At 43.8% G+C, this 22,566-nt stretch overlaps 1 protein-coding gene across 1 annotated transcript; it reads right to left on the bottom strand.

Moving 5' to 3' along the window:
- Nucleotides 1-2,810: 2,810 nt before the first annotated feature.
- LOC139415208 (large ribosomal subunit protein mL66-like) lies at nucleotides 2,811-5,888 on the bottom strand. Its single transcript, XM_071163112.1, has 6 exons — nucleotides 5,401-5,888; nucleotides 4,434-4,465; nucleotides 4,052-4,156; nucleotides 3,700-3,823; nucleotides 3,543-3,615; nucleotides 2,811-3,366 (listed from the first exon to the last, which is right to left on the bottom strand). Exons 1-6 carry the CDS (start codon nucleotides 5,552-5,554, stop codon nucleotides 3,222-3,224), a joined length of 633 nt encoding a protein of 210 aa, XP_071019213.1. The 5' UTR covers nucleotides 5,555-5,888; the 3' UTR covers nucleotides 2,811-3,221.
- Between the last annotated feature and the right edge of the window lie 16,678 nt (nucleotides 5,889-22,566).

The following is a 22,566-nucleotide window of genomic DNA, read 5'->3' as shown; positions in this document are numbered from 1 at the left end:
CCAAAGCTTTATTAAAATATGAAGTTTGAGCAGAGTAAAACAGTGAGCTGACATTCCCTTTTTATCTATGAATTGTAGGCAGGCCCCACATTATTTTAGCCATGCAGGTCCCGTTTTGAACGTGTGTAAAACCCCTTCCATGATGTAGGCTACGTGTCCATGCCCATCATTAAACGAGAGATGAGAACCTTGGTGAAAACAACTGAACCTCATATTTAGAAGTGATCTGTAACCTGTAATAATTGCTTGTTTTCCGTTTCATTTGTTCAAAACCCAAGCCCTCCCATAACAAAGGCTGGTTCAAAAGCAATATGTGGCTTTTTTTTTATCCTGTGGATTTTACAGTATTACATGTATTTATTGTTGTCGTTTTTTAAAAACAGATTGGTTATAATAAAATTCAACGAAAAACAAGCAATCTTATTAGAATGATTGAACTTCCTGTATTTATGTTCACTACGTCTGTGGCGCGCATGCACTGCAACTTCTGGAGATAATGTCAATGCGATCTGATGTGTAAGATGGTTCCGGTTATGTTCGTAAAACATAGGCCTATTTGGGAGCAGTATAATAGCGAGTGTTAAGAATTTAATTAAAATGATTCTGTCACTTTTTGGGCCGTTTTAATAATCCAATTTACAGTAAGACTTTCCCCTATATCAGTGTGAATGCTATTGAAGCCCTGCAATTACTTAGAACAATGTGGACAACTTGAAGCAATCACATATTTTGCCATGGAGCACGTTCTGACTGATTGAGGGGCCAGGCCTCGACCCACCCACAACTTGTTAATTCATCAAAACCCAGCCCTTTTGTGCCAACACCAGCAAGTGCGCCGATAATTGTGATACTGAAAATAGCTCAAATATTTCTGACACACCCCTGAACCAACAGTATGCCTGTGCTTCTTAGACTTACCATTGCATTAGGTTTGTTAAAATAGAGTCCTTCATATTCAGGACAAAGTTAATTTCTTTGCCACATTTTTTGCAGTTTTACTTTAGTGCCATATTGCAAGCAGGATGCATGTTTTGTAATATTTTCATTATGCACAGGCTTCCTTATTTTTACTCTGTAATTTAGGTTAGTATTGTGGAGTAACTACAATGTTGTTGATCCATCCTCAGTTTTCTCCTATCACAGCCATTAAACTCTGCAAGTCTTTTAAAGTCACCATTGGCTTCATGGTGAAATCCCTGAGAGGTTTCCTTCCTCTCCAACAACTGAGTTAGGAAGGGCGCCTTTATCTTTGTAGTGACTAGGTGTATTGATACACCATCCAAAGTGTAATAACTTCACCATACTCAATTGGATATTCAATATCCGTGTTTTTTTTTACACATCTACCAATAGCACTTTGCGAGGCATTGGAAAACCTCCCTGGTTTTGTGATCAAGTCCGTTTGAAATGTAAATTGAACCTTTATTTAACTAGGCAAGTCAGTTAAGAACAACTTCTTCTTTATAATGACAGCCTACCCCGGACGACGCTGGGGCAATTGTGTGCCACCTTTTGGGAATCCCAATCACGGATGGATGTGATACAGCACTGCTCAACTGAGGGACCTTACAGATAATTGTATGTGTGGGGTAGAGATAAGGTAGTCCTTAAAAAAATAATGTTAAAAGACTATTATTTCACACAGTGAGTCCATGAAACTTATGTGACTTGTTAAGCACATCTTTACACTTGAACTTATTTAGGCTTGCCATAACAAAGGGTTGAATACTTACTGACTCAAGACATTTAAACTTTTCATTTTTGATTAATTTCAAAACATTTTTAACTCCACTTTGACATTATGGGGTATTGTGGATAGGCCAGTGACACAAAATATAAATGTGAAATTCAGGCTGTAACACAACAAAATGTGGAAAAAGGGGTGTGAATACTTTCTGAAGGCACTGTATTTACAATAGTTTTATCCAACCAGATTGCTCATATACCTAGCTCTTATCAATGTATAAATTACAGTGCATGGAGAAGGCTGTTATTTCTATCTAAAAAGAGAAAGTAGAGTTTTTTCCACTTGGAACAGACAGGTTCACTTGACCTTATTCATGATTTCTTCACGTGTAAAGATGGTAGAATTAAGTTAAGGTCAGAATAAGTATATCAGTAGATAGACCTCTGCCACACCTCCATTTCTGTGATCTCCACCCCAAACAAATAGCTGCCTGGTACCGGTTTCCTCATGCTTAAGTTCGAGGTCAGAATGTGCAGTGAGAAAAGGGAATACGTTCCATTTACACCTGCGTATCTTGGGACTTGATTCACCCCATTGGGAATAGCGGAATCAGTAATGGGAGTAATGTGAGACCTGTACGTGGTCCCGATTTATGAAGAGTCATTTGAGGAGCAGCAGATGGTGGTTATAAAGACTTTCAAACCATCATGTGTGTGTAGGGTTGTGGATCTAGCAGTTTGGGCACAGCAGTACTGTGTGTGATCAGCAGCATGCTGTGGCTGACCACCTTTGAAGAACCCTTGACACCCTAGCACAGATTCATCTACATGGCCGACAGTCTCAAAGAACCTGGGCCTGCCCTTCATGTTTTAAGAGCCAGTGAGACACTGGGAAAAAAAAAAATACCATCAACCACTCATCTGAGAAAAGCAGTGTTTCATCTCCACCCACACTGAAAGCAGCCAGAACTGAGATATTTATGCAAGAGATGTTTCTTTCCTGTTATTTAACGTAAATAAACAGAAACAAAAATCATTCAGTTTACTTCTACATGCACTTGGCTACTTCTGCTAATAGGCCCAGTAAATGCTTACTCATGCAATCACACACAGTATACAGCTAGTGGAGGGAGAGTAAGCAGATCTGTTTTATTTGCACATCTGTCTTGAAGTACACAATGTCAACATACCACCTACATTGAAACAGTTGTTCCACTGGCCCAATTGCTCTTGGGATAAATTTAGTTTTTCCAGAGTTCATTTTCAGGGCATCTTCAAAGGCCGAATGACAGAATGGGTGTTGTTTCTGGGTATTGCGCCGAATGACTTGTTCCAATGGGTAACAGCCACTAAATAGGTTGGACAAATACAAATGCTCCCTCAGCTGTTCAAAAGGCTAGTTTTCAAAGTCAATGGACGAGTCCCAAATGAGGCAGGAGTTCCATGGGGATAGACATTCGATAGATGGGGTGCAGCAATTCTATGTCCCGCCCACACCGACTCCTACTGCTGTGGGTTGACATGCCCCCATGTCGTCAATGTTTCAGGTAGAGGATTTTCTTGCCGTATTGCACATTGTTTCTGAGAGCTGGGTGGCCGACAGAGATGCGATTTTTACACCACTTCAGCCCTGCCCTATAGATGGGCTTCACCGAATCAATGGACCAGCGAGTCAGGTATCTGTGATAAAACGACACAGGTGTGAGTTGGCCAGAGACAACAGAAGGTTAGCGAAAGACGACGTACAAGTGTTAATGTTAAAGGTAATGTTATGAGAGGTCTAACAAGAAACAATACAGGTGTGAGAAGGTACATTCGGAGACACTTCAAGAGTCAAAAACACACGCACTAGTTACCTGTTGAGCTGGGGCTTGGGCTTCTTTGGTACGTGTCCCTCTGGGAGAGGTGGTTTGTGATCGGGGAGAAGACCTGGAATAGAGTACGTTTACCATCTTGAAGAAAATACATGTCACAATAGTAGAGTATCCAGAGCTGACACACAGAGTATCGTACCTGCTCTATGCGCCATTTGCACACAGATGGCGATCTTGCGGTGCTCTTGGGCACAGAGACCAGTGACTCTACGAGGCAGCATTCCTCCATCAGACCTGATGAACTGACTGAGCAACAGGACATCCTGACAAAGACAAAACACAGGGAATTACTGTAGGTCTGAGCTCACAGAACAGGCACACATATTGCTAGACAGAAACACAGGCACGCATACACATGATATAAAATGCATGAGACACATAGGAGATGTGAGTGTGTGGACCAGCACTGATCATGGCCACCGTATTATTTCTGTGGAGCAGTCGAGAGGCAGTAGCTAAGTATTCAGTCAGGTGTCAATGAAAACACTTACTGTGTAGTTGTATTTGTTCTGCAGGTTCCATCGGTAGATGGGGCACTGGGCTGTGGGGTTGGGTGGCTGTGGTCCGGTTGGAGTATCCTGTGTTAACCCTTCAATCTGAGAAAGAATGCAATGACAGTCAATAACTAAATAAGCACCGCACAAATACTTCCAATCTACTGTAGACATTTACTAGCTAGACAAGTGTTGATAGCTAACATGGTATAGAGATGGTCTTAAATATCTTGAAATGTGTGGACACCATATTGACTAGTACTATTAAGTTAAAAGCAATACATTGACATAGCTAGAGAAACGCAACACATCACCACAGAAACCACAAAATGAGTAGTGTGCAATGAAGAACCAACAGGTTAGATAGCTTATCACTTACTATTGTTGTTTTGCCTTCTTTCTTTTCCACGACTGAAAACAAACAAAATAGGCAGTCACAGTTAGTACAATTCCAGGCCTCCGTTTCATAACAAACAGGTGTTGTGCCGAAAATCACCCCACCTCCCTTCGCGTGGACGCGCATACATAAATTATTAATTGCAAATTCTTCACTCCGTTGTCAGTTTAGCCTACATTTCACTGATCTTAGTAGCAGAGAGTATGTTTTATGTGTGTCCTTCAAGGCAGCTGTCAATGATCACGTTAGGCTGAGTTTAATTTTAGTATGGCGGTGTGATCGCGGGGGAGGCACTAGTAATGTCTGCAGTTTGGCTGTTTCAAGTGTATTAGTCTAAATAAATCTCTTTGCCAGAATTCGTGATCTCTCCCATGTCTTATTCGACTAGTAGTTGTTCTGAATGTTTATTGCTTGCCTACATTTACTCCCTATGTTTAATATAACACACATACATGAATTATTAATTTCGGTTGCCTATCCTGACATGAAGTTTGTTCTATAGAAAGTTGACTATGATGTGTGCCTCAGAAAGTATTTGACTCTAGCCACAAAAGTAAGGAAAATAGAAAGTGGGTGTGGTGTTTCGGCAAGGCCATTTTCTTGCCTGCCGAAATCCTAAAGGTAAACTGACAACGGAGTGAAAAGCAGAAATCTTACCTAGCAAACAAGTCGCAACAATGAGGGAATCGAGTGTGCGCGTTCTCGCGAGGGGGGATTTTCGGCATAACACCGGCAAGCTAATTTAGCTTGTGCTTCTAGTGAGTTTTAAAAAAGAAATTAAACTACAACGTGGTCGTTCAAATGATTTTTATTCTTATAATCACCTACCACAACTATCTTTAACGCCTAAAATAACCCTTACCGAAGGGCAAAGCTTACCGAATGAATGCACTACTGCTAGCAGCGCGAGCTGTCGTATGGCTACAACAGGATTCAAGGAGAATCTCACCTTGTCGAATTCCTCTACTTTGAATAATTCCAAAAACCGAGAGTTGAGGGTAATTGGTTATACTCTGAAAGACACTCATATTGCTGCTGCTGGCCACACTTTTAACACCAGATAGAGAGGTCCAAATAGACCCCAGCACACAGCGCGCTGCCATCTTGGAATTGTGACCTTCTCTTCTTCCTGCTTTTTCTTTGAAGGTTTATTGGCAGCCTACACCCAAAAACTTGTATTGCTGCCAGGTACTGTAAGGGATGAAAACAAAACGTTCCCAACTTTATAACTGAACAAAAATATAAACGTGTTGGTCCCATGGAGTTTGGTCACCAGATGTACTGTGTTTCTTCCGACACATTGGTGCGGTTGGCTTCCGGGTTAAGAGTGCAGTGTGTCAAGAAGCAGTGCAGTGTGTCAAGAAGCAGTGCAGCTTGACGGGGTTGTGTTTCGGAGGACGCTTGGCTCTCGACCTTCGCTTCTCCCAAGTCCGTACTGGAGTTGCAGCGATGGGACTAGACTGTAACTACCAATTGGATATCACAAAATTTGGCAGAAAAAAAGGGTAAAAAATAATAAAAGTTTAAAATCCAGGGTTACTCCAAGCAGTTTAGTCACCTCAACTTGCTCAATTTCCACATTATTCATTACAATATTTAGTTGAGGTTCAGGGTTTAGTAAATTATTTGTCCCAAATATCTAAGAATGGCGCCGGAGAGGATGGCTGCCGTTTTATGGGCTCCTAACCAATTGTGCTATTTTGTGTTTTTTCACATTGTTTGTAACTTAATTTGTACATAATCTTGATGCTACCGTCTCTTCCGGGTATCAGAACAGTAATTACTAAACTCAAACTGGACAAAGATTTTTTCTTTAATCAGTCTGACGCAAAGGATATAATGTTACTCCCAGACAAAGCCCAAATCCACGTCGGCGAGTGGGTAACCCGCCTCTACCATCTGTTCTATTGGTCAACGTGCAATCACTAGAGAATACATTGGATGAGCTCAGTTCGAGACTATCCTACCAACAGGACATTAGAAACTGTAATATCTTATGTTTCACCGAATCATGGCTGAACAATGACACAGATAATATACAGTTGGCTGGGTTTTCCGTGCATCGGCAGGACAGAACACTTATGTCCGGTAAGACGAGGTTTGGTGGTGTGTGTCTATTTGTCAATAACAGCTGGTATGCGATGTCTAATTTTAAGGTAGTCTCGAGGTATTGCTCGCCTCTCATGATAAGCTGTAGACCACACTACCTACCAAGAGAGTTTATCCATATTTTTCGTAGCTATCTATTTACCACCACAAACTGACAATGGCACTAAGACCACACTCAACGAGCTGTATATGGCCATAAGCGTACAATAAAATGCTCATCTAGAAGCGGCACTCCTAGTGCAGGCAAACTTAAATCCGTTTTACCTCATTTCTACCAGCATGTCACGTGTAACCAGATGAAAAAAAAAAACTCTAGACCACCTTTACTCCTCACACAGAGACATGTACAAAGCTCTCCCTTGTCCTCCATTTGAAAAATCTGACCATAATTATATATCCTGATTCCTGCTAACAAGCTAAAACTAAAGCAGGAAGTACCAGTGACTCACTCAATACGGAAGTGGCCAGATGACGCTATAGGACTGTTTTGCTAGCACAGACTGGAATATGTTCCGTTATTCATTCAATGGCATAGAGGAGTATACCACCTCAGTCACGGGCTTCATCAATAAGTGCATTGACAACGTCATCCCCACATTTGAAGTCGGAAGTTTACATACACTTTAGCCAAATACATTTAAACTCAGTTTTTCACAATTCCTGACATTTAATCGTAGTAAAAATTGATTCCCTGTCGTAGGTCAGTTAGGATCACCACTTTATTTTAAGAATGTGAAATGTCAGAATAATAGTAGAGTGTGATTTATTTCAGCTTTTATTTCTTTCATCATATTCCCAATGAGTCAGAAGTTTAGTGTTTGGTAGAATTGCCTTTAAATTGTTTAACTTGGGTAAAATGTTTCAGGTAGCCTTCCACAAGCTTCCCACAATAAGTTGGGTGACTTTTGGCCCATTCCTCCTGACAGAGCTGGTGTAATTGAGTCAGGTTTGTAGGCCTCCTTGCTCGCACACACTTTTTCAGTTCTGCCCACACATTTTCAGGGGCTTTGTGATGGCCACGCCAATACCTTGACTTTTGTTGTTCTAGGATTGATTTGCACTTTTCGCACCAAAGTACGTTCATCGCTAGGAGACGGAACGCATCTCCTTCCTGAGCGGTATGATGGCTGCGTGGTCCCATGGTGTTTATACTTGTGTACTATTGTTTCTACAGATGAACGTGGTACCGTCAGGTGTTTGGAAATTGCTCCTAAGGATTAACCAGACTTGTGGAGGTCTACAATGTTTTTTCTGAGGTCTTGGCTGATTTCTTTTGATTTTCCAATGATGTCAAGCAAAGAGGCACTGAGTTTGAAGTTAGGCCTTGAAATACATCCACAGGTACACCTCCAATTAACTCAAATTATGTAAATTAGCGTATCAGAAGCTTCTAAAGCCATGACATAATTTTCTGGAATTTTCCAAGCTGTTTAAAGGCACAGTCAACTTAGTGTATAGTAACTTCTGACCCGCTGGAATTGCGATACAGTGAATTGTAAGTGAAATAATCTGTCTGTAAACAATTGTTAGAACAATTACTTGTTTTATGCACGAAGTAGATGTCCTATCCGACTTGCCTAAAATATAGTTTGTTAACAAGACATTTGTGGAGTGGTTGAAAAACAAGTTTTAACGACTCCAACCTAAGTGTATGTTAACTTCCGACTTCAACTGTATATATCACAACCAGAAGCCATGGATTGCCGGTAACACCCGCACAGAGCTAAAGGCTAGAGCTGCTGCTTTCAAGGAGCTGGACACTAATACAGACTTTTATAAGAAATCCCGCTATGCCTTCAGACGATCAAAGGCAAAGCCTCAATACAGGACTAAGATTGAATCCTACTACACCAATTCTGACGCTCGTCGGATGTGGCAGGGCTTTCAAACTATTACAGACTACAAAGGAAATCCCAGCTGCGAGCTGCCCAGTGACGCGAGCCTACCAGACGGGCTAAATGCCTTTTATGCTCGCTTCGAGACAAGCAACATTGAATCATGCATGATAGAACCAGCTGTTCAGGATGTCTGTGTGATCACGCTTTCCGTAGCCGATGTGAGCAAGACCTTTAAACAGGTCGACATTCACAAGGCTGCATGTCCAGACGGATTACCAGGACGTGTACTCAGAGCATTTTTAACCTCTCCCTGACCGAGTCTGTAACACCTACATGTTTCAAGCAGACCACCATAGCCCCTGCGCCCAAGAAAGCGAAGGTAACCTGCCTAAATGACTTCCGCCCGTAACACTCATGTCGGTAGCCATTAAGGGCTTTGTAAGGCTGGTCATGGCTCACATTAACAACATCATCCCAGAAACCCTAGACCCACTCCAATTCACATACCGCCCCAACAGATCCACAGATGACGCAATCTCAATCGCTCTCCACACTGCCCTTTCCCAGCTGGACAAAAGGAACACCTATGTGAGAATGCTGTTCATTGACTGCAGCTCAGTGTTCAACACCATTGTGCCCACAAAGCTCGTTACTAAGCTAAGGACCCTGGTACTAAACACCTTCCTCTGCAACTGGATCTTGGACTTCCTGATAGGCCGCCCCCAGGTGGTAAGGGTAGGCAAAAACACATCTGCCACGGTGATCCTCAACACGGGGGCCACTCAGGGGTGTGTGTTTAGTCCCCTCCTGTACTCCCTGTTCACCCATGACTGCGTGACCAAGCATGACTCCTACACCATCATTAAGTTTGCTAATTATACAACGGTGGTAGGCCTGATCACCGACAATGATGAGACAGCCTATAGGGAGAAGGTCAGAGACCTGGCAGTGTGGTGCCAGGACAACAACCTCTCTCTCAATGTGAGGAATACATAGGAGCTGATCGTTGACTACAGGAAAAAGAGGGCCGAACACTCCCCCATTCACATCGATGGGGCTGTAGTGGAGCGGGTCGAGAGTTAAGTCCCTTGGTGTCCACATCACCAACAAGCTATCATGGTCCAAACACACCATGAAAGTTGTGAAGAGGGCACGATAACATCTTTCCTCCTCAGGAGACTGAAAATATTTGGCATGGGTCCCAAGATCCTCAAAAAGTTATACAGCCAAGCGCCTTCTTCACCACACTGTTTGTGTGGGTGGACCATTTCAGATTGTCGGAGATGTGTATGCCGAGGAACTTGAAGCTTTCCACCTTCTCCACTGCGGTCCCGTCGATGGGGATAGGGGGCGTTCCCTCCGCTGTTTCTTGAAGTGCACGATCAGCTCCTTCGTTTTGTTGACATTGAGGGAGAGGTTATTTTCCTGTCACCACTCCGCCAATGCCCTCGCCTCCTCCCTGTCTCATCATTGTTGGCAATCAGGCCTACTACTGTTGTGTTGTCTGCAAAGTTGATGATTGAGTTGGAAGCGTGCATGGCCACACAGTCATGGGTGAACAAGGAGTACAGGAGGGGGCTGAGTACGCCTTGTGTGTCCACTGTGTTGAGAATCAGTGAAGTGGAGATGTTGTTTCCTACCTTCACCACCTGGGGGTGGCCCGTCCGGAAGTCCAGGACCCAGTTGCACAGGGCGGGGTTCAGACCCAGGGTCCTGAGCTTAATGATGATCTTGGAGGGTAGTATGGTGTTGAAGGCTTAGCTACATGACCCGCTAAACCGCGCACTTTAACACCCGCCGGCTTAACCCGGAAGCCAGCTGCACCAATGTGTTGGAGGAAATACTTTTCAATTTAAGACCAAAGTCAGCTTGCAGGTGCCCGGCCCACCACAAGGAGTCACTAGAGCGCAATGAGCCAAGGAAAGCCTCTCGGGCCAAACCCTTGCCTAACACGGATGACGTTGGGCCAATTGTGAGCCGCCATCCTGGGATTGAATCCGGCTCTGTAGGGACTCCTCAAGCACTGCGATCTTGCCACCCGTTCTGAAACTAACTGCAGCTCTTTGTTAATTGTTGCCGTCATTTCAGTCACTGTAGTAGCTGACATGTATAGTGTTGAGTCATCCGCATACATAAACACACTGGCTTTACTCAAGGTGTCGTTAGTAAAGATTGAAAAAAGTAAGGGGCCTCGACAGCTGCCCTGGGTAATTCCTGATTCTACCTGGATTATGTTGGAGAGGCTTCTGTTAAAAACACCCTCTGTGTTCTGTTAGACAGGTACATCTTTATCCACATTATAGCAGGTGGTGTAAAGCCATAACACATACGTTTTTCCAGCAGCGGACTATAATCGATAATGTCAAAAGCTGCTCGGAAGTCTAACATAACAGCCCCCACAATCTTTTTATCATCAATTTCCCTCAGCCAACCAGTCATTTGTATGATAGTGCATTGATCAGTTACAGTTACAAGACACTTTTCTTTTTTTTTGCCCAGTTGACCTTTTAAGGGCTACCTATCTGTTGTCTAATGGACACAGGATCACAAGTTACAATGACGTTTTTTTCAGAAACACTTTGGCCAGCACATTACTGGAAGACCCCTCAGCATGGATATCCCTAAAAACAGCTAATGGATTGAACATTTCATATTTGTGGTATGTACTGTTGGATGTGAAAATGGGTGATGTTCTCATTCCGGACTGTGGTATTGTGGTTGTCCAAGACCATTGTTTAGCCAATACAGATGGCCTAGTGGGAACAAACATAATAAAAAACTGCCTGGACACCTTGACAAAAGACAATTTGACTGTGCCTTTCTAGTGGACACGTCTAGCAGCAGGTGTGGTAAAGGCCACGAAGGTGTGCACCAAAGTTTGCAGTCACCAATGGGATTACAGGGTATGTACGTACCATTAATTGCTATCCTCTGAAGACTCCAGGTTAAAAGTGAAATCCTGGTGTGGGGTCGGACCAGAGCGGGAGAAGAGGGCAATAACTACCAGTGTCTAGTGGAGCCAATCATTGAGAATGAGTTGCTCATCAGCCAAGCTGTGTTCAGAGTCCAGCAGGGAAGGCTGCCTATCCGACTGAGGAACATCGGAGACTGCCCTACGTCGACACCAAAAACTTGCCATGGCCTTCATAGTGAACCCTGCAGACGTCATACAGGAGAATGATGTGAGTATGTCCAGGGTGGGGGAACAGGCTTTGCAAGACAGTTTAGCACATGTATAACAACCAACAACAGACAGCCTATACAACAACCGACTACAGAACAGCCTATACTAGTTGACCTGACAGGTGTAGACATTTCCCCTTAACAGAGAATGAAACTGCAAGCACTGTTACAAAAGCACCAGGCTACATTTGCTGCCCATGGTAAAGATTATGGAAGACAACCATAGTGCTGTTAGGCGGGGCAGAGCAGGTGAACCCAAGTGCAGACTCAGACGAGGAGACAGGAATAAGGTAACTAAGGTATTTATTGAAAAGCAGGGGGAGATGGGGTTGCAGGCCAGGGGAAACTCAGGCGGGTAGCAGGGAACCAGGAACTGAGGCTGGGGCAAGGGGAGTAGGGTCAGGGTGACCAGGTCCGAAGTGGAATCCAAGGAAGCAGTAGAGCGGGAGTCCAGGGCAGGGAAGCAGGACTGACGAGACGAGGGACTGGAGAAAGGACCCAGAGTCAGAGCGTACTGAACTGTAGCAGAGAGAAAAGCAGCGTCAGGCTAGGGAAAAACTGGCACAACAGGATAACAAGATCTAAGCAGGAACAAACGGCTTGAAATGACTGAGCAGAGGCTACGATCTGGCAGTGTGGAAGTGGTGGGGCTGAGTATTTGTAGAGGTCTTGATTATGGAACAGGTTGCAGCTGGTGGGGATACGCTCAGCCTCCAGCACACCTGTCTCTACTCACACAATCACATACACCCACAGAGGGAGAGAGACTACTGGGGGAGTGGCGGCAGGTTAGGGAGACATGATGAGAAATAGAGGGCATGGATGTAACGAGTGCAGCATGTGATCTCCACTGGAGATATAGCCCCAGCCAGAGAGCGCCACAGACAAATCCCTCCCAAAATGTACCAAGAAGTGAAAACTGTCACGTCTGCTCCCGCTCCCCCTCTCTGGCGCTCAAGGTCGCCAGGCATCTCAGCATTAAGCACACCTGTCACAATTGTTAAGCGCACCTGCTCTTCGTCAGACTCACCTGGACTCCATCATGTCATTGATTGCCTCCCCTATATCTGTCACTTCCTCTGTTTCATTCCTGTGTCTGCATTGATGTTGTTATGTTTCTCCTGTCCAGACGCTGGTCTTGTTTTGTTTCATGGCTATTAATTATTAAATACACACCCGGTACTTGCGTCTTGTCTTCCAGGTTCTGTTGTTACAGAATCGTTGCAGAAAGCATTGATTCAAGGTTTCCATCCAAAAAACACAGTCCCAAACCAGCTGGAGGACTGAGACCCGGCATTCCAGGAGATGCCACCCAAAGTGGTAAAGACCCTGTGTGTGGGGGTGGGATGGAGGACAAACAAGCCATCAGAAGACCAGGATGCAGAAGAAGGACACGGCAAGCCACTCATACCAGAGATAACTGGCTCAGAGGAAGAGCCTTCAAGAACCGCACTGTGCTTTCTATCTTCTCATACTTATAAGAGAAAAATGACATGATCATTAAGGCTACACTTTTACATGATCTCCATCAGAGATCCATTCCTATTACTGAAACATGGTATAGTACTTTAAGAGTTTTAAATGAAAATATGAGATAGTTACAAAACTGAAATGGTTGTTATATGGTAGGCCTAGTTTACATGTACATTCAAAAACCTTTCCATTAAAAGTAGATGTCTAAATGTGTGCTGTGTTAACACAGGTCAGGCAAGGTTTCCATAAATAATTCTTAAACACTCCCACTGGACACACAGTGGTTGAATCAACATTGTTTCCACGTCATTTCAATTAAATTACGCTGAACCAACGTGGAATAGACATTGAACTGACGTCTGTGCCCAGTAGGCTGTGACTTCTGGGAGAGGATGAGGGCAGCCACCTGACAGACAGGAACAAGAGTCGAAAGAGGCCCTAGATGTGCTCCGGGAATGGAATCATCTTACATGGAAAGAGGGTGTGTTGTGTCGGACATTCCAGGACCTCAAAGAGGTAGAGATTGTCCAGCTGGTTGTCCCTACTGGTGAGAGACAGCTGGGAACTGTATCATGGGAGGGCAGGATACTGGGAGGCAGAAAAGGCCACAGCGCTAATCCATGCCAGATTCTATTGGCCAAACCTAGCCAGAGACATTCCAAATTGGTGTGCCACTTGTCAGCCTTGTGTCTTACGAAAGCCCCAGTTTGTCTGAAACAAGCACCTTCAGTGCCAATCAAAATGTCAGCCCCTCTTGAACTAATGTCTATAGACTACCTGAGCATAGGTCATCCAGAGACCCTCATCACAACGTGCTGGTAATGGTAGACCGTTTCACTAAATATACTTGGTCCACCCCTACTAGGGACCAGATGGAGACTACTACTGCAAATGCACTGTGGCAGAAGGTAATTCAGCCTTTTGGTGCTCCCTGACACTTATTGGACATTTTGAATATCAGTTTATAAAGAATCTATGTGTATTGTATGGAATAACCAAAAGTCACACTACTCCTTATCATCCATCAGGGAACGGCAGGTGTGAAAGATTTAATAGAATGATCACAGGTTTGCTGGGGACGCTTGGAGTGGAAAGACGGAAAGACGGCGCTGGCATTTCCTGCAGGTAATTATTGAGATATACAACAACACGTTGCACAACACTACAGGATGTACTGTACACCTGCTGAATAATCCCCTCTGCTGCCTGGGGAGTAGACACTCCCCAGAGACATTAGAGTAAGGGGCCGGGGTAAGCTTGCAGACAATTTGGAGCAGCTCCCTCATGTGGTAGTAAAACAATCTGACCCAGAACTGCCGGTCTATGTGGTCAGACCAGAAAAAGTCATGGGAGAGGGTTTTGCACTGTAATCTTGTTCATTTCTCCCAGTAGAGAGACCAGCACAACCCCCTAGTGAAGTTGCTCTCCCTTTTAGACTAAACAAAGCACCCAGCCACCCTCTGACTAACACGCCATTGAGAGATACAATTATAGCCCCTGTTGCTGTCTCCTGGATTGGGTTTTGGGTCCCTACAGGCGCTGAGCCGGAAGCTGGAGATGGGTGCCATGGTGATGCAGAGAAACCACGAGCGGGAGATGGGTGCCATCGTGCCACGGAAGACTGCAGGTGGGAGATGGGTGGCCGTGGGACTCCAATCTGAAGATGGGGACCGCTGTGGCAGGGCTGAAAATGGCCAATGTAACCTTCATGAACCAAGAGATCTACAAGGACCACCAAGGTAGTTCACCCCATAAGAAACAGAGACTTAGGTTGGGTTATGTTATGGCCATTGGGGACACTGACCTTTCAGCGGGGAAGGATGTAACAGGGTTCTACAAACCTGCTTAACGTTATTACTCCTGTCACTAGTGTGGTTTGACTGAGCACATATTTTACTTCCTTCACTTGACTGTTTTCACATTTTGAATTATTTTCACGCTTGAGAATTCTGCACTTAACGATTGATTTTGCGCACGTCACCATAGTTTGCTGTGTTTCACGATTGATTTAAGGTGTGTACAGTGCTGATTACACCCCTCCCTCTCTCTCTCTCTCTCTCTCTCTTCCCTTCCTACATAATGATCTCCAGTCAGTTCTCTGGTAACAATGTCTGACACCAGGTGTTTCTGTTAAGGTTGGTCCGCTATCCTTTTCCTCATGGTTGTGTGCCCTATTGTATAATTATTGGAATGCTGTCTGATATCGGGTGTATGTGGCAAGGTCTGTGCTGGGCCGCAACTGGATCGCTAGAAACCCTGAGCTGCCCGTGAGCTATCCACGCAACTGTTGATGCTACTGTAGATACTGCCGCTGAGCAGCTACTGAGCTACTAAATGAACTGAGCTCAACTGAATGTGCGCAGTACGTGAAGCAGACTACGGTGGGCCGCTCTGCTTGAACACCCCAACAGCAACGGAGGAACTGAATTAGCCTACTGGACTGCTGGCAATCCTTTTTAACCAAGAACCTTTTTTGTGACTCCCTTTCCTCTTCCCTTAGAATATTTAATCAATATTGTTGTTTTGAATAGAGCGAGGGTGTGGTTTCTCTTTGTCATCCGGGTGTCAATGCTCAAACCTGGTTTATTCTGAAAGTATTTGCGTCTAGTCTCGCCCCGACACACACCGTTCCTTATAGAAACAGAATCCTCATAACATATTTCCAAGCTCTTTGATATATCTGGATGATGGTTGGTTCTTAAGTGGAGCTTGTACAGACGTGCTCAAATTTGTTAGTACCCATCCACAAAAAAACGAAGAATGCACAATTTTCTCTGAAATAACTTGAAACTGACAAAACTAATTGGCATCCACCATTGTTTATTCCACATTTAATTGAAATCAGACCTTGATTTTTTTATTCAACATTATATTGTAAAGAACAAACAAATGAAAATGGCATGGGCAAAAATGATGGGACCCGTAACCTAATATTTTGTTGCACAACCTTTAGAGGCAATCGCTGCAATCAAATGTTTTCTGTAGCTCTCAATGAGACTTCTGCACCTGTTAACAGGTAGTTTGGCCCACTATTCCTGAGCAAACTGCTCCAGCTGTCTCCGGTTTGATGGGTGTCTTCTCCAGACTGCAAGTTTCAGCCCTTTCCATAGAGCTTTCTGACACTAGGCAGTACGTTTCACTCCAGAATGCCTTGATGGTCTTGATTTCATTGTGCCCTGCACAGATTCAAGGCACCCTGTGCCAGGCGCAGCCTCAAAACATAACCGAGCCGCCTCCATGTTTCACTGTAGGTATGGTGTTCTTTCTTTGAAAGCTTCATTTTTTTTGTCTCTGAACACAGAGCTGATGTGACCTGCCAAAAATATCAAATTTTGACTAATCTGTCCAAAGGACATTCTTCCAGAAAGATTGTGGCTTATCAATATGCGTCTTAGCAAATTCCAGTCTGGCTTTGTTTTTCTTTCAAAAGTAGTCCTCCGGGGTCTTCTTCCATGGAGCCCACTTTTGCTCAAAAAGCGACTGATGGTGCGTTCAGAAACTGACGTACCTTCACCCTGGAGTTCAGCTTGCATCTCTTTGGCAGTTATCCTTGGTTCTTTTTCTACCATTCACACTATCGTTCTGTTCAATCTGGGGTTGATTTTCCTCTTGCTGCCTTGCCCAGGGAGGTTGGCTACAGTTCCATGGACCTTAAACTTCTTAATAATATTTGTAACTGTTGTCACAGTAACATCAAGCTGCTAGGAGATGGTCTTGTAGCCTTTACAGTTACCATGCTTGTCTATTATTTTCTTTCTGATCTTCTCAGACAAATCTCTCCTTTGCTTTCTCTGGTCCATGTTCAGTGTGGTGCACACAATGATACCAAACAGCTCAGTGACTACTTTACTCTGGTCCATGTTCAGTGTGGTGCACACAATGATACCAAACAGCTCAGTGACTACTTTACTCTGGTCCATGTTCAGTGTGGTGCACACAATGATACCAAACAGCACAGTGACTACTTTACTCTGGTCCATGTTCAGTGTGGTGCACACAATGATACCAAACAGCACAGTGACTACTTTACTCTGGTCCATGTTCAGTGTGGTGCACACAATGATACCAAACAGCTCAGTGACTACTTTACTCTGGTCCATGTTCAGTGTGGTGCACACAATGATACCAAACAGCTCAGTGACTACTTTACTCTGGTCCATGTTCAGTGTGGTGCACACAATGATACCAAACAGCTCAGTGACTACTTTACTCTGGTCCATGTTCAGTGTGGTGCACACAATGATACCAAACAGCTCAGTGACTACTTTACTCTGGTCCATGTTCAGTGTGGTTCACACAATGATACCAAACAGCACAGTGACTACTTTACTCTGGTCCATGTTCAGTGTGGTGACCACAATGATATCAAACAGCTCAGTGACTACTTTACTCTGGTCAGTTATTTCTTTTCTAAGGGGTACCAACAAATGTGTCCATGCCATTTTGGAATATCTTTGTAGAAGAAGCAATAATTCATCTCTTTTCACAGGTTCTTTGCTTTATTCTATGACATACCAAAGGCATGCAAGTATACATGATGAAATAGCTTTCAATTTCAAAACTTTTCAGGAGGAATGAAGCATTATTTCAATGACCTGTAAGGGTACCAACACATTTGAGCACATCTGTTAGTGGACCTTGTTGGCCTAGTTAAATTTAGCCTAATGGCAGTAGAATCAACCTAGTGCATGAGCAATGGGTATTCAATAGGGGACGTACAAAGGGGAGGTATTTGCTGTTTTTCTGACGTTGACCTACCTTAAACTGATATGAATGATAAAAGGTCCATGTACTGCATGATTAGACTAGATACTAATGTTGATGCAGGAAACTCCAGAGACTGGGCTAAAGGGCACAGATATTTGTTTTTTGTCCTCAGACATTTAAGAATGAAACAAGTAGAAGCGGGTCTCTTGTCACAATAACTCCGCTGTAGCTCCATTTCACCATGTGTTGTACAGGAGGCCCATGTTATCTTCTGGATTGGATAAGAGAAAATAGAAGAGAAATAGGTTTTCTGTGTGTATTTTGTATTTATTATGGATCCCCATTAGCTGAGGCAGGTAATACCCTGCCTCAGGCAGGGTATTAACAGTACTGTATGTTTGTAGGAGCAAGGGAGTGGTGTCATAGCAGTAAAGCTAGGTTCCTCTGAATGGCAACAGTTTGTTGGCCTATTCCTGAGGCCTGAATAGGCTACTCTGTGATGATACCTTGAAATCGAACCGGTGACCACGAAAATTTGCTCAGTGATAGCCATTTTTTATTTAATTTATCTATTTAAGACCAGACAGGGAAAAAACACCTCTACCACTGCACCGCAATATTTCAGTTTATGTTGGAACTTTGTCATGGCATTTTACTATTCAGTAAGCACAGCTGACTTTGCCAAATCTTTTTTCAAGTGGACTCTTTTTTTTACTGGACTACACTTTTATTTCGAAGTTATACACGCAGATACCACTTGAAGGCATATATAACTTCTGATGAAATGCCATACACAGGCGTGAAGTGGGACAGGGTCTTGCATGTACTCAATTCATGTTACTCTTTCAGCATGAGCTAAGACTTCCTGCCCCACTTCACGTCCCTCGGAATTTACGATCAGTCATGTAAAGGAAGCACAGCATTTCCAGATGTGTGCAGCACATGCACGCTGTGATTTGTACCCATGTGAGGATGTAAGTCCAAATTTATCAGCATGTGCCGTTGCAAGGTATAGTTCTGTAATGTATACGAACATATAACATGTCTATTGGACCACAAAGTTCTCAACGCATTTGGTTTCTCCCGTTGCTGTTGTTAAGATTTACATCGTGTCGGCAAAGATAGGGATGTAGATATTGTTGCTATGCTCTAGCTCATTGTCAGATGAAACGATGAGGTATTGAGAAAGACAATGCAGGAACATGTCCTGACTTTGTTACAAAAAAAATAAATAAAGATAGAGGTGGATTTGTTAAGCCCAGACAGCCAGATAAAGAGACTCAGCTGATGCTTGATAGTGTTATCAGACCATTGCATGCCTCTGCCTCCTCCTACATAAGCAGAGGACAGAGAGCATAAAAGCAGGTTGATGATGAACGTCACAGAAACCGCACAGAGATTAATTAAAGAAGAATAAAGACCATAGAACAGAACTGTTATGTTTTTTTTTTTTCATTCAGGATTTAGATGGGTTCTGTCACTGGCATGAAAGAAACCATTCATTGTGGTAAGATCTGCTTATAGGCTAGAGGTATTTTGTTGTCAGGGGTCTGAATGAACTCAATGCTCTCAGCCAACTTAGTTTAACAACTAACTACATAAAATTGCATAGACTGCTGATTTACTCAAGTCTTTTCCCAGTGGAAGGGGAGGGATGGGCTGGTCACCTCTTCTGTGCAAGTACAAATGCATAAATCCAAGAATAATATTCTTGGCCTCTACACCCCTGCCCCTTGGTTTTACCATCCCTTTGATTGTTGACACCTTCAGTAGAATTATTCATTTGGGAATTTGTGAAAGGGAAACCATTGATATGGCCCGGAGCCCCTTTGAAAATATAGGGTGATCTCACATGATTTACAGGTGTACCTCATTTTCAGGATCTGCCTCAGAGAGACAATAGCAATGCCTTTCTCCATTTTAGTGGAGATAAAGTCAGCAGCATAGCACCCTGCATCCTACTGCTGGCTTGTCTCTGAAATTAAGCAGGGTTGGTCCTGGTCAGTCCCTACATGGGAGACCAGATGCACTCTTCCCTCTGGTCTAAGGAGATCTTAATGCCCAAGGCAGTGAAAGGGAATTTGCCCGTGTAGAATGCCGTCTTTCGGATGAGACGTTAAGTGGGTGTAAAGATCTCATGGCACTGGTTGTGAAAGTAAGGGTGTTTTACCCCTGTGTCCTGTCACCATTCAATCATGGCCACCTAATCATCCCCCTGATCCCCAATTGACATATATCAGTTTTAACCATGGTAGCTGATGTGTGATGAGCATTTTGGCACAAAATGGTTGCCGTGCATCACCCAAGTGGGTGCTACACATTGGTGGTAGAAGAAGTGAGTTTCCCCCCTTACTATGTAAAGCACTTTGAGCACCTACTGTAGGTGGAAAGGCCCTATATAAATCCAGTCAATTATTATGATTCATTTAATGCATTGATTGAGATGACAAAACCTGTCTGGATGAATTCCTGGATTTTCACTGATATTGGATTGAGCTAGAGCATTGGAACACAGCATTGGAATTTAGCATACTCCTTGAAATAAAGGTTTCAACAAGGACAAGTCACCCATTTGTCAAACAGAGCATTTGATGTTTTGTTTCCTGAATGATTTACAATACTTTTTTCACCCATTTGTCTTTTTGCATTGTGACAACTGTCACCAGAGGCCCCAGTGTGTCTCTCTCCTCAGTATTTCCCATAGTCACCATGTACACTTTGACAGGAAGAACAGTATGGAGACTGAATGTGCTGGAATGTGACAAGGGGGCGTCAGAGGCATGTTAACACTCACAGCTTGTTGCACAAACTATAGTGGTCTGCTATTCAAAAAAAAAAAAACGTCAAAGAGCTGTATACTGAGATGCAAATGTACATTTTCCGGTAATCGTCTCATCAATGGTGTGGAAGGTTGAAAGACAGAGATTACTATGGACCTGTAATGACAAAGCAGGGATTGTTTCGGTGACCCTCTCCTTTCGTCGTGGACCCTCAATCAGTTAAAGTTCTTGAAAGACACCCCAAAAAAATGGCATTTAAAGTGTCTGGGCACCTTCTCGTGGGCTTTGATATTCAAATGAAACACAGTGCTATACAAACAGGCGCCTCGGCAGAGGAACAGGGAGTAAATCATATAGGATTTTGCTCGGATGAAAAGAGCTGCTCTGACATTCTCATAGTGAGCACTGGGGGACACAGGCAATGTTGCTTTAATGGGCAACTTTGATGGGGGTGGGGGCCACAAAAAATCTGAACTCACCGTGAGGGGCCGCAGTTTCTCTCTGGTCTGTGTACCCATATCTATACCCCCCCCCCCCTCCACACACTGCGAGCAAAACATTTTAGTGGCCCCTCTCTTGACAGCAGAGATACATTTATTTACATTTTAGAGTTCATTTCATGCAATTCTACACATTTTGCCATGGGCTGGAGAAAATTGCAAAACATTCTCTAACTCATTTCATGCAATTCTGCTCATTTTGCTATGGGGTGGAGATGAAAATTTGTTGTTTTACACATTTTGGGGTGGGGGGGCTTCAAAAGGGGGTACTGGTTGCCCTTCCCTGGCTTAATGTCATGGTGGGAAGTTATGGCTGTGTGGAAATTTTACCTTCCTAACCCTGCTCCTCTGGAAAAACTGCTAAGCACAACATGAAATGGTCAGAGGAACCAAAATAGAGAGAATGATCCACCCATCACTACTTAATGTCATTGTGGGAAGAAATAGCATAATAGTTTGTTTTGCAATCAATGTTTTGCCAATGGGGATGATCTATTGGCTGTTACCCCAAGGAAGAACCCCAAAATATAAGAGATTGGCATGACTCCAGGAATAAATTACTAGGTCCATGTCTATGTTAAAATCGAACCAATTCTTCAATGCTCATGATCCTATCTCGTACTTGAAGCACGGCAAAGCTAGTTTAATTCCCATGCGGTGGAATGTCTGGATTTCTCCAAATTGATGGGCAATTAAGGTGTAGCTGTCACTAAGAGGCTTTCCAGGGTGAGTAACTTGTAAGGGCTGTTGCATCCAATGAAGTCAACTGGACACAATTAGCCTATTTGGAGAAAAGGGGCTTTGCAAAAAGGCCCTTTTCTGTAATATTTAGTGTGAAATAAAACTAGCAAAGCACACAGACAAAGATTTACTAGAACAGCAGTCCTCTCAGACTCTGTCCTGTCAGTCAGCTCCAAGTCTAGCCTGAAAGAGAGAGACATGACTGAATGATGACATTCACAATATCCACAGTGTGTGTTCATCGCTCATCTTTTGATGTGATGCCAGGCGGTGCCTTGATGTGCCAGCGACGTGAAACTTCACCCATCTGAGCACCAACAAGGGTATCCCCCCTTTCACTGTCTTTCTCCCGCTCTCTCTGCCCAGCCAAGCACCCCTCCCATACCCTTGTCTGCCAAATGAAGGGGCCTGTGAAAAATCAATGCTCTTTGGAGAGGTGCTTATCCTCTCCTTCCCCCTCCGCTTGGCTCTCCCAGAGCGCCAGCTTCTATCCTCACGTACTCCAATGTCGCCTTTGTTTCTCACACACACACACACACACACACACACACACACACACACATAGACATACTACTCACAGAAATACAAATGATCTCACACACAAACACAAACTTTGTGCTTTGCGTGCCACCAGCAGCCGGCTCCTGGGTCCATTAATGTAAATCCCATGCAGGACACATCGCCTGTGATACAATGACGCTATAGGCTCCTGAGAGCTCTTATTTAAATGTTTAAAAACTTTTCAACTCTTCCTGCAGCGGGGGTGCGTTTTTGTTTTAGTTTG

This window comes from Oncorhynchus clarkii, chromosome 8, assembly GCF_045791955.1.
Source record: "Oncorhynchus clarkii lewisi isolate Uvic-CL-2024 chromosome 8, UVic_Ocla_1.0, whole genome shotgun sequence".
NCBI classification, from domain to species: domain Eukaryota; kingdom Metazoa; phylum Chordata; class Actinopteri; order Salmoniformes; family Salmonidae; genus Oncorhynchus; species Oncorhynchus clarkii.
This window is presented reverse-complemented; position numbering and strand designations above follow the sequence as displayed.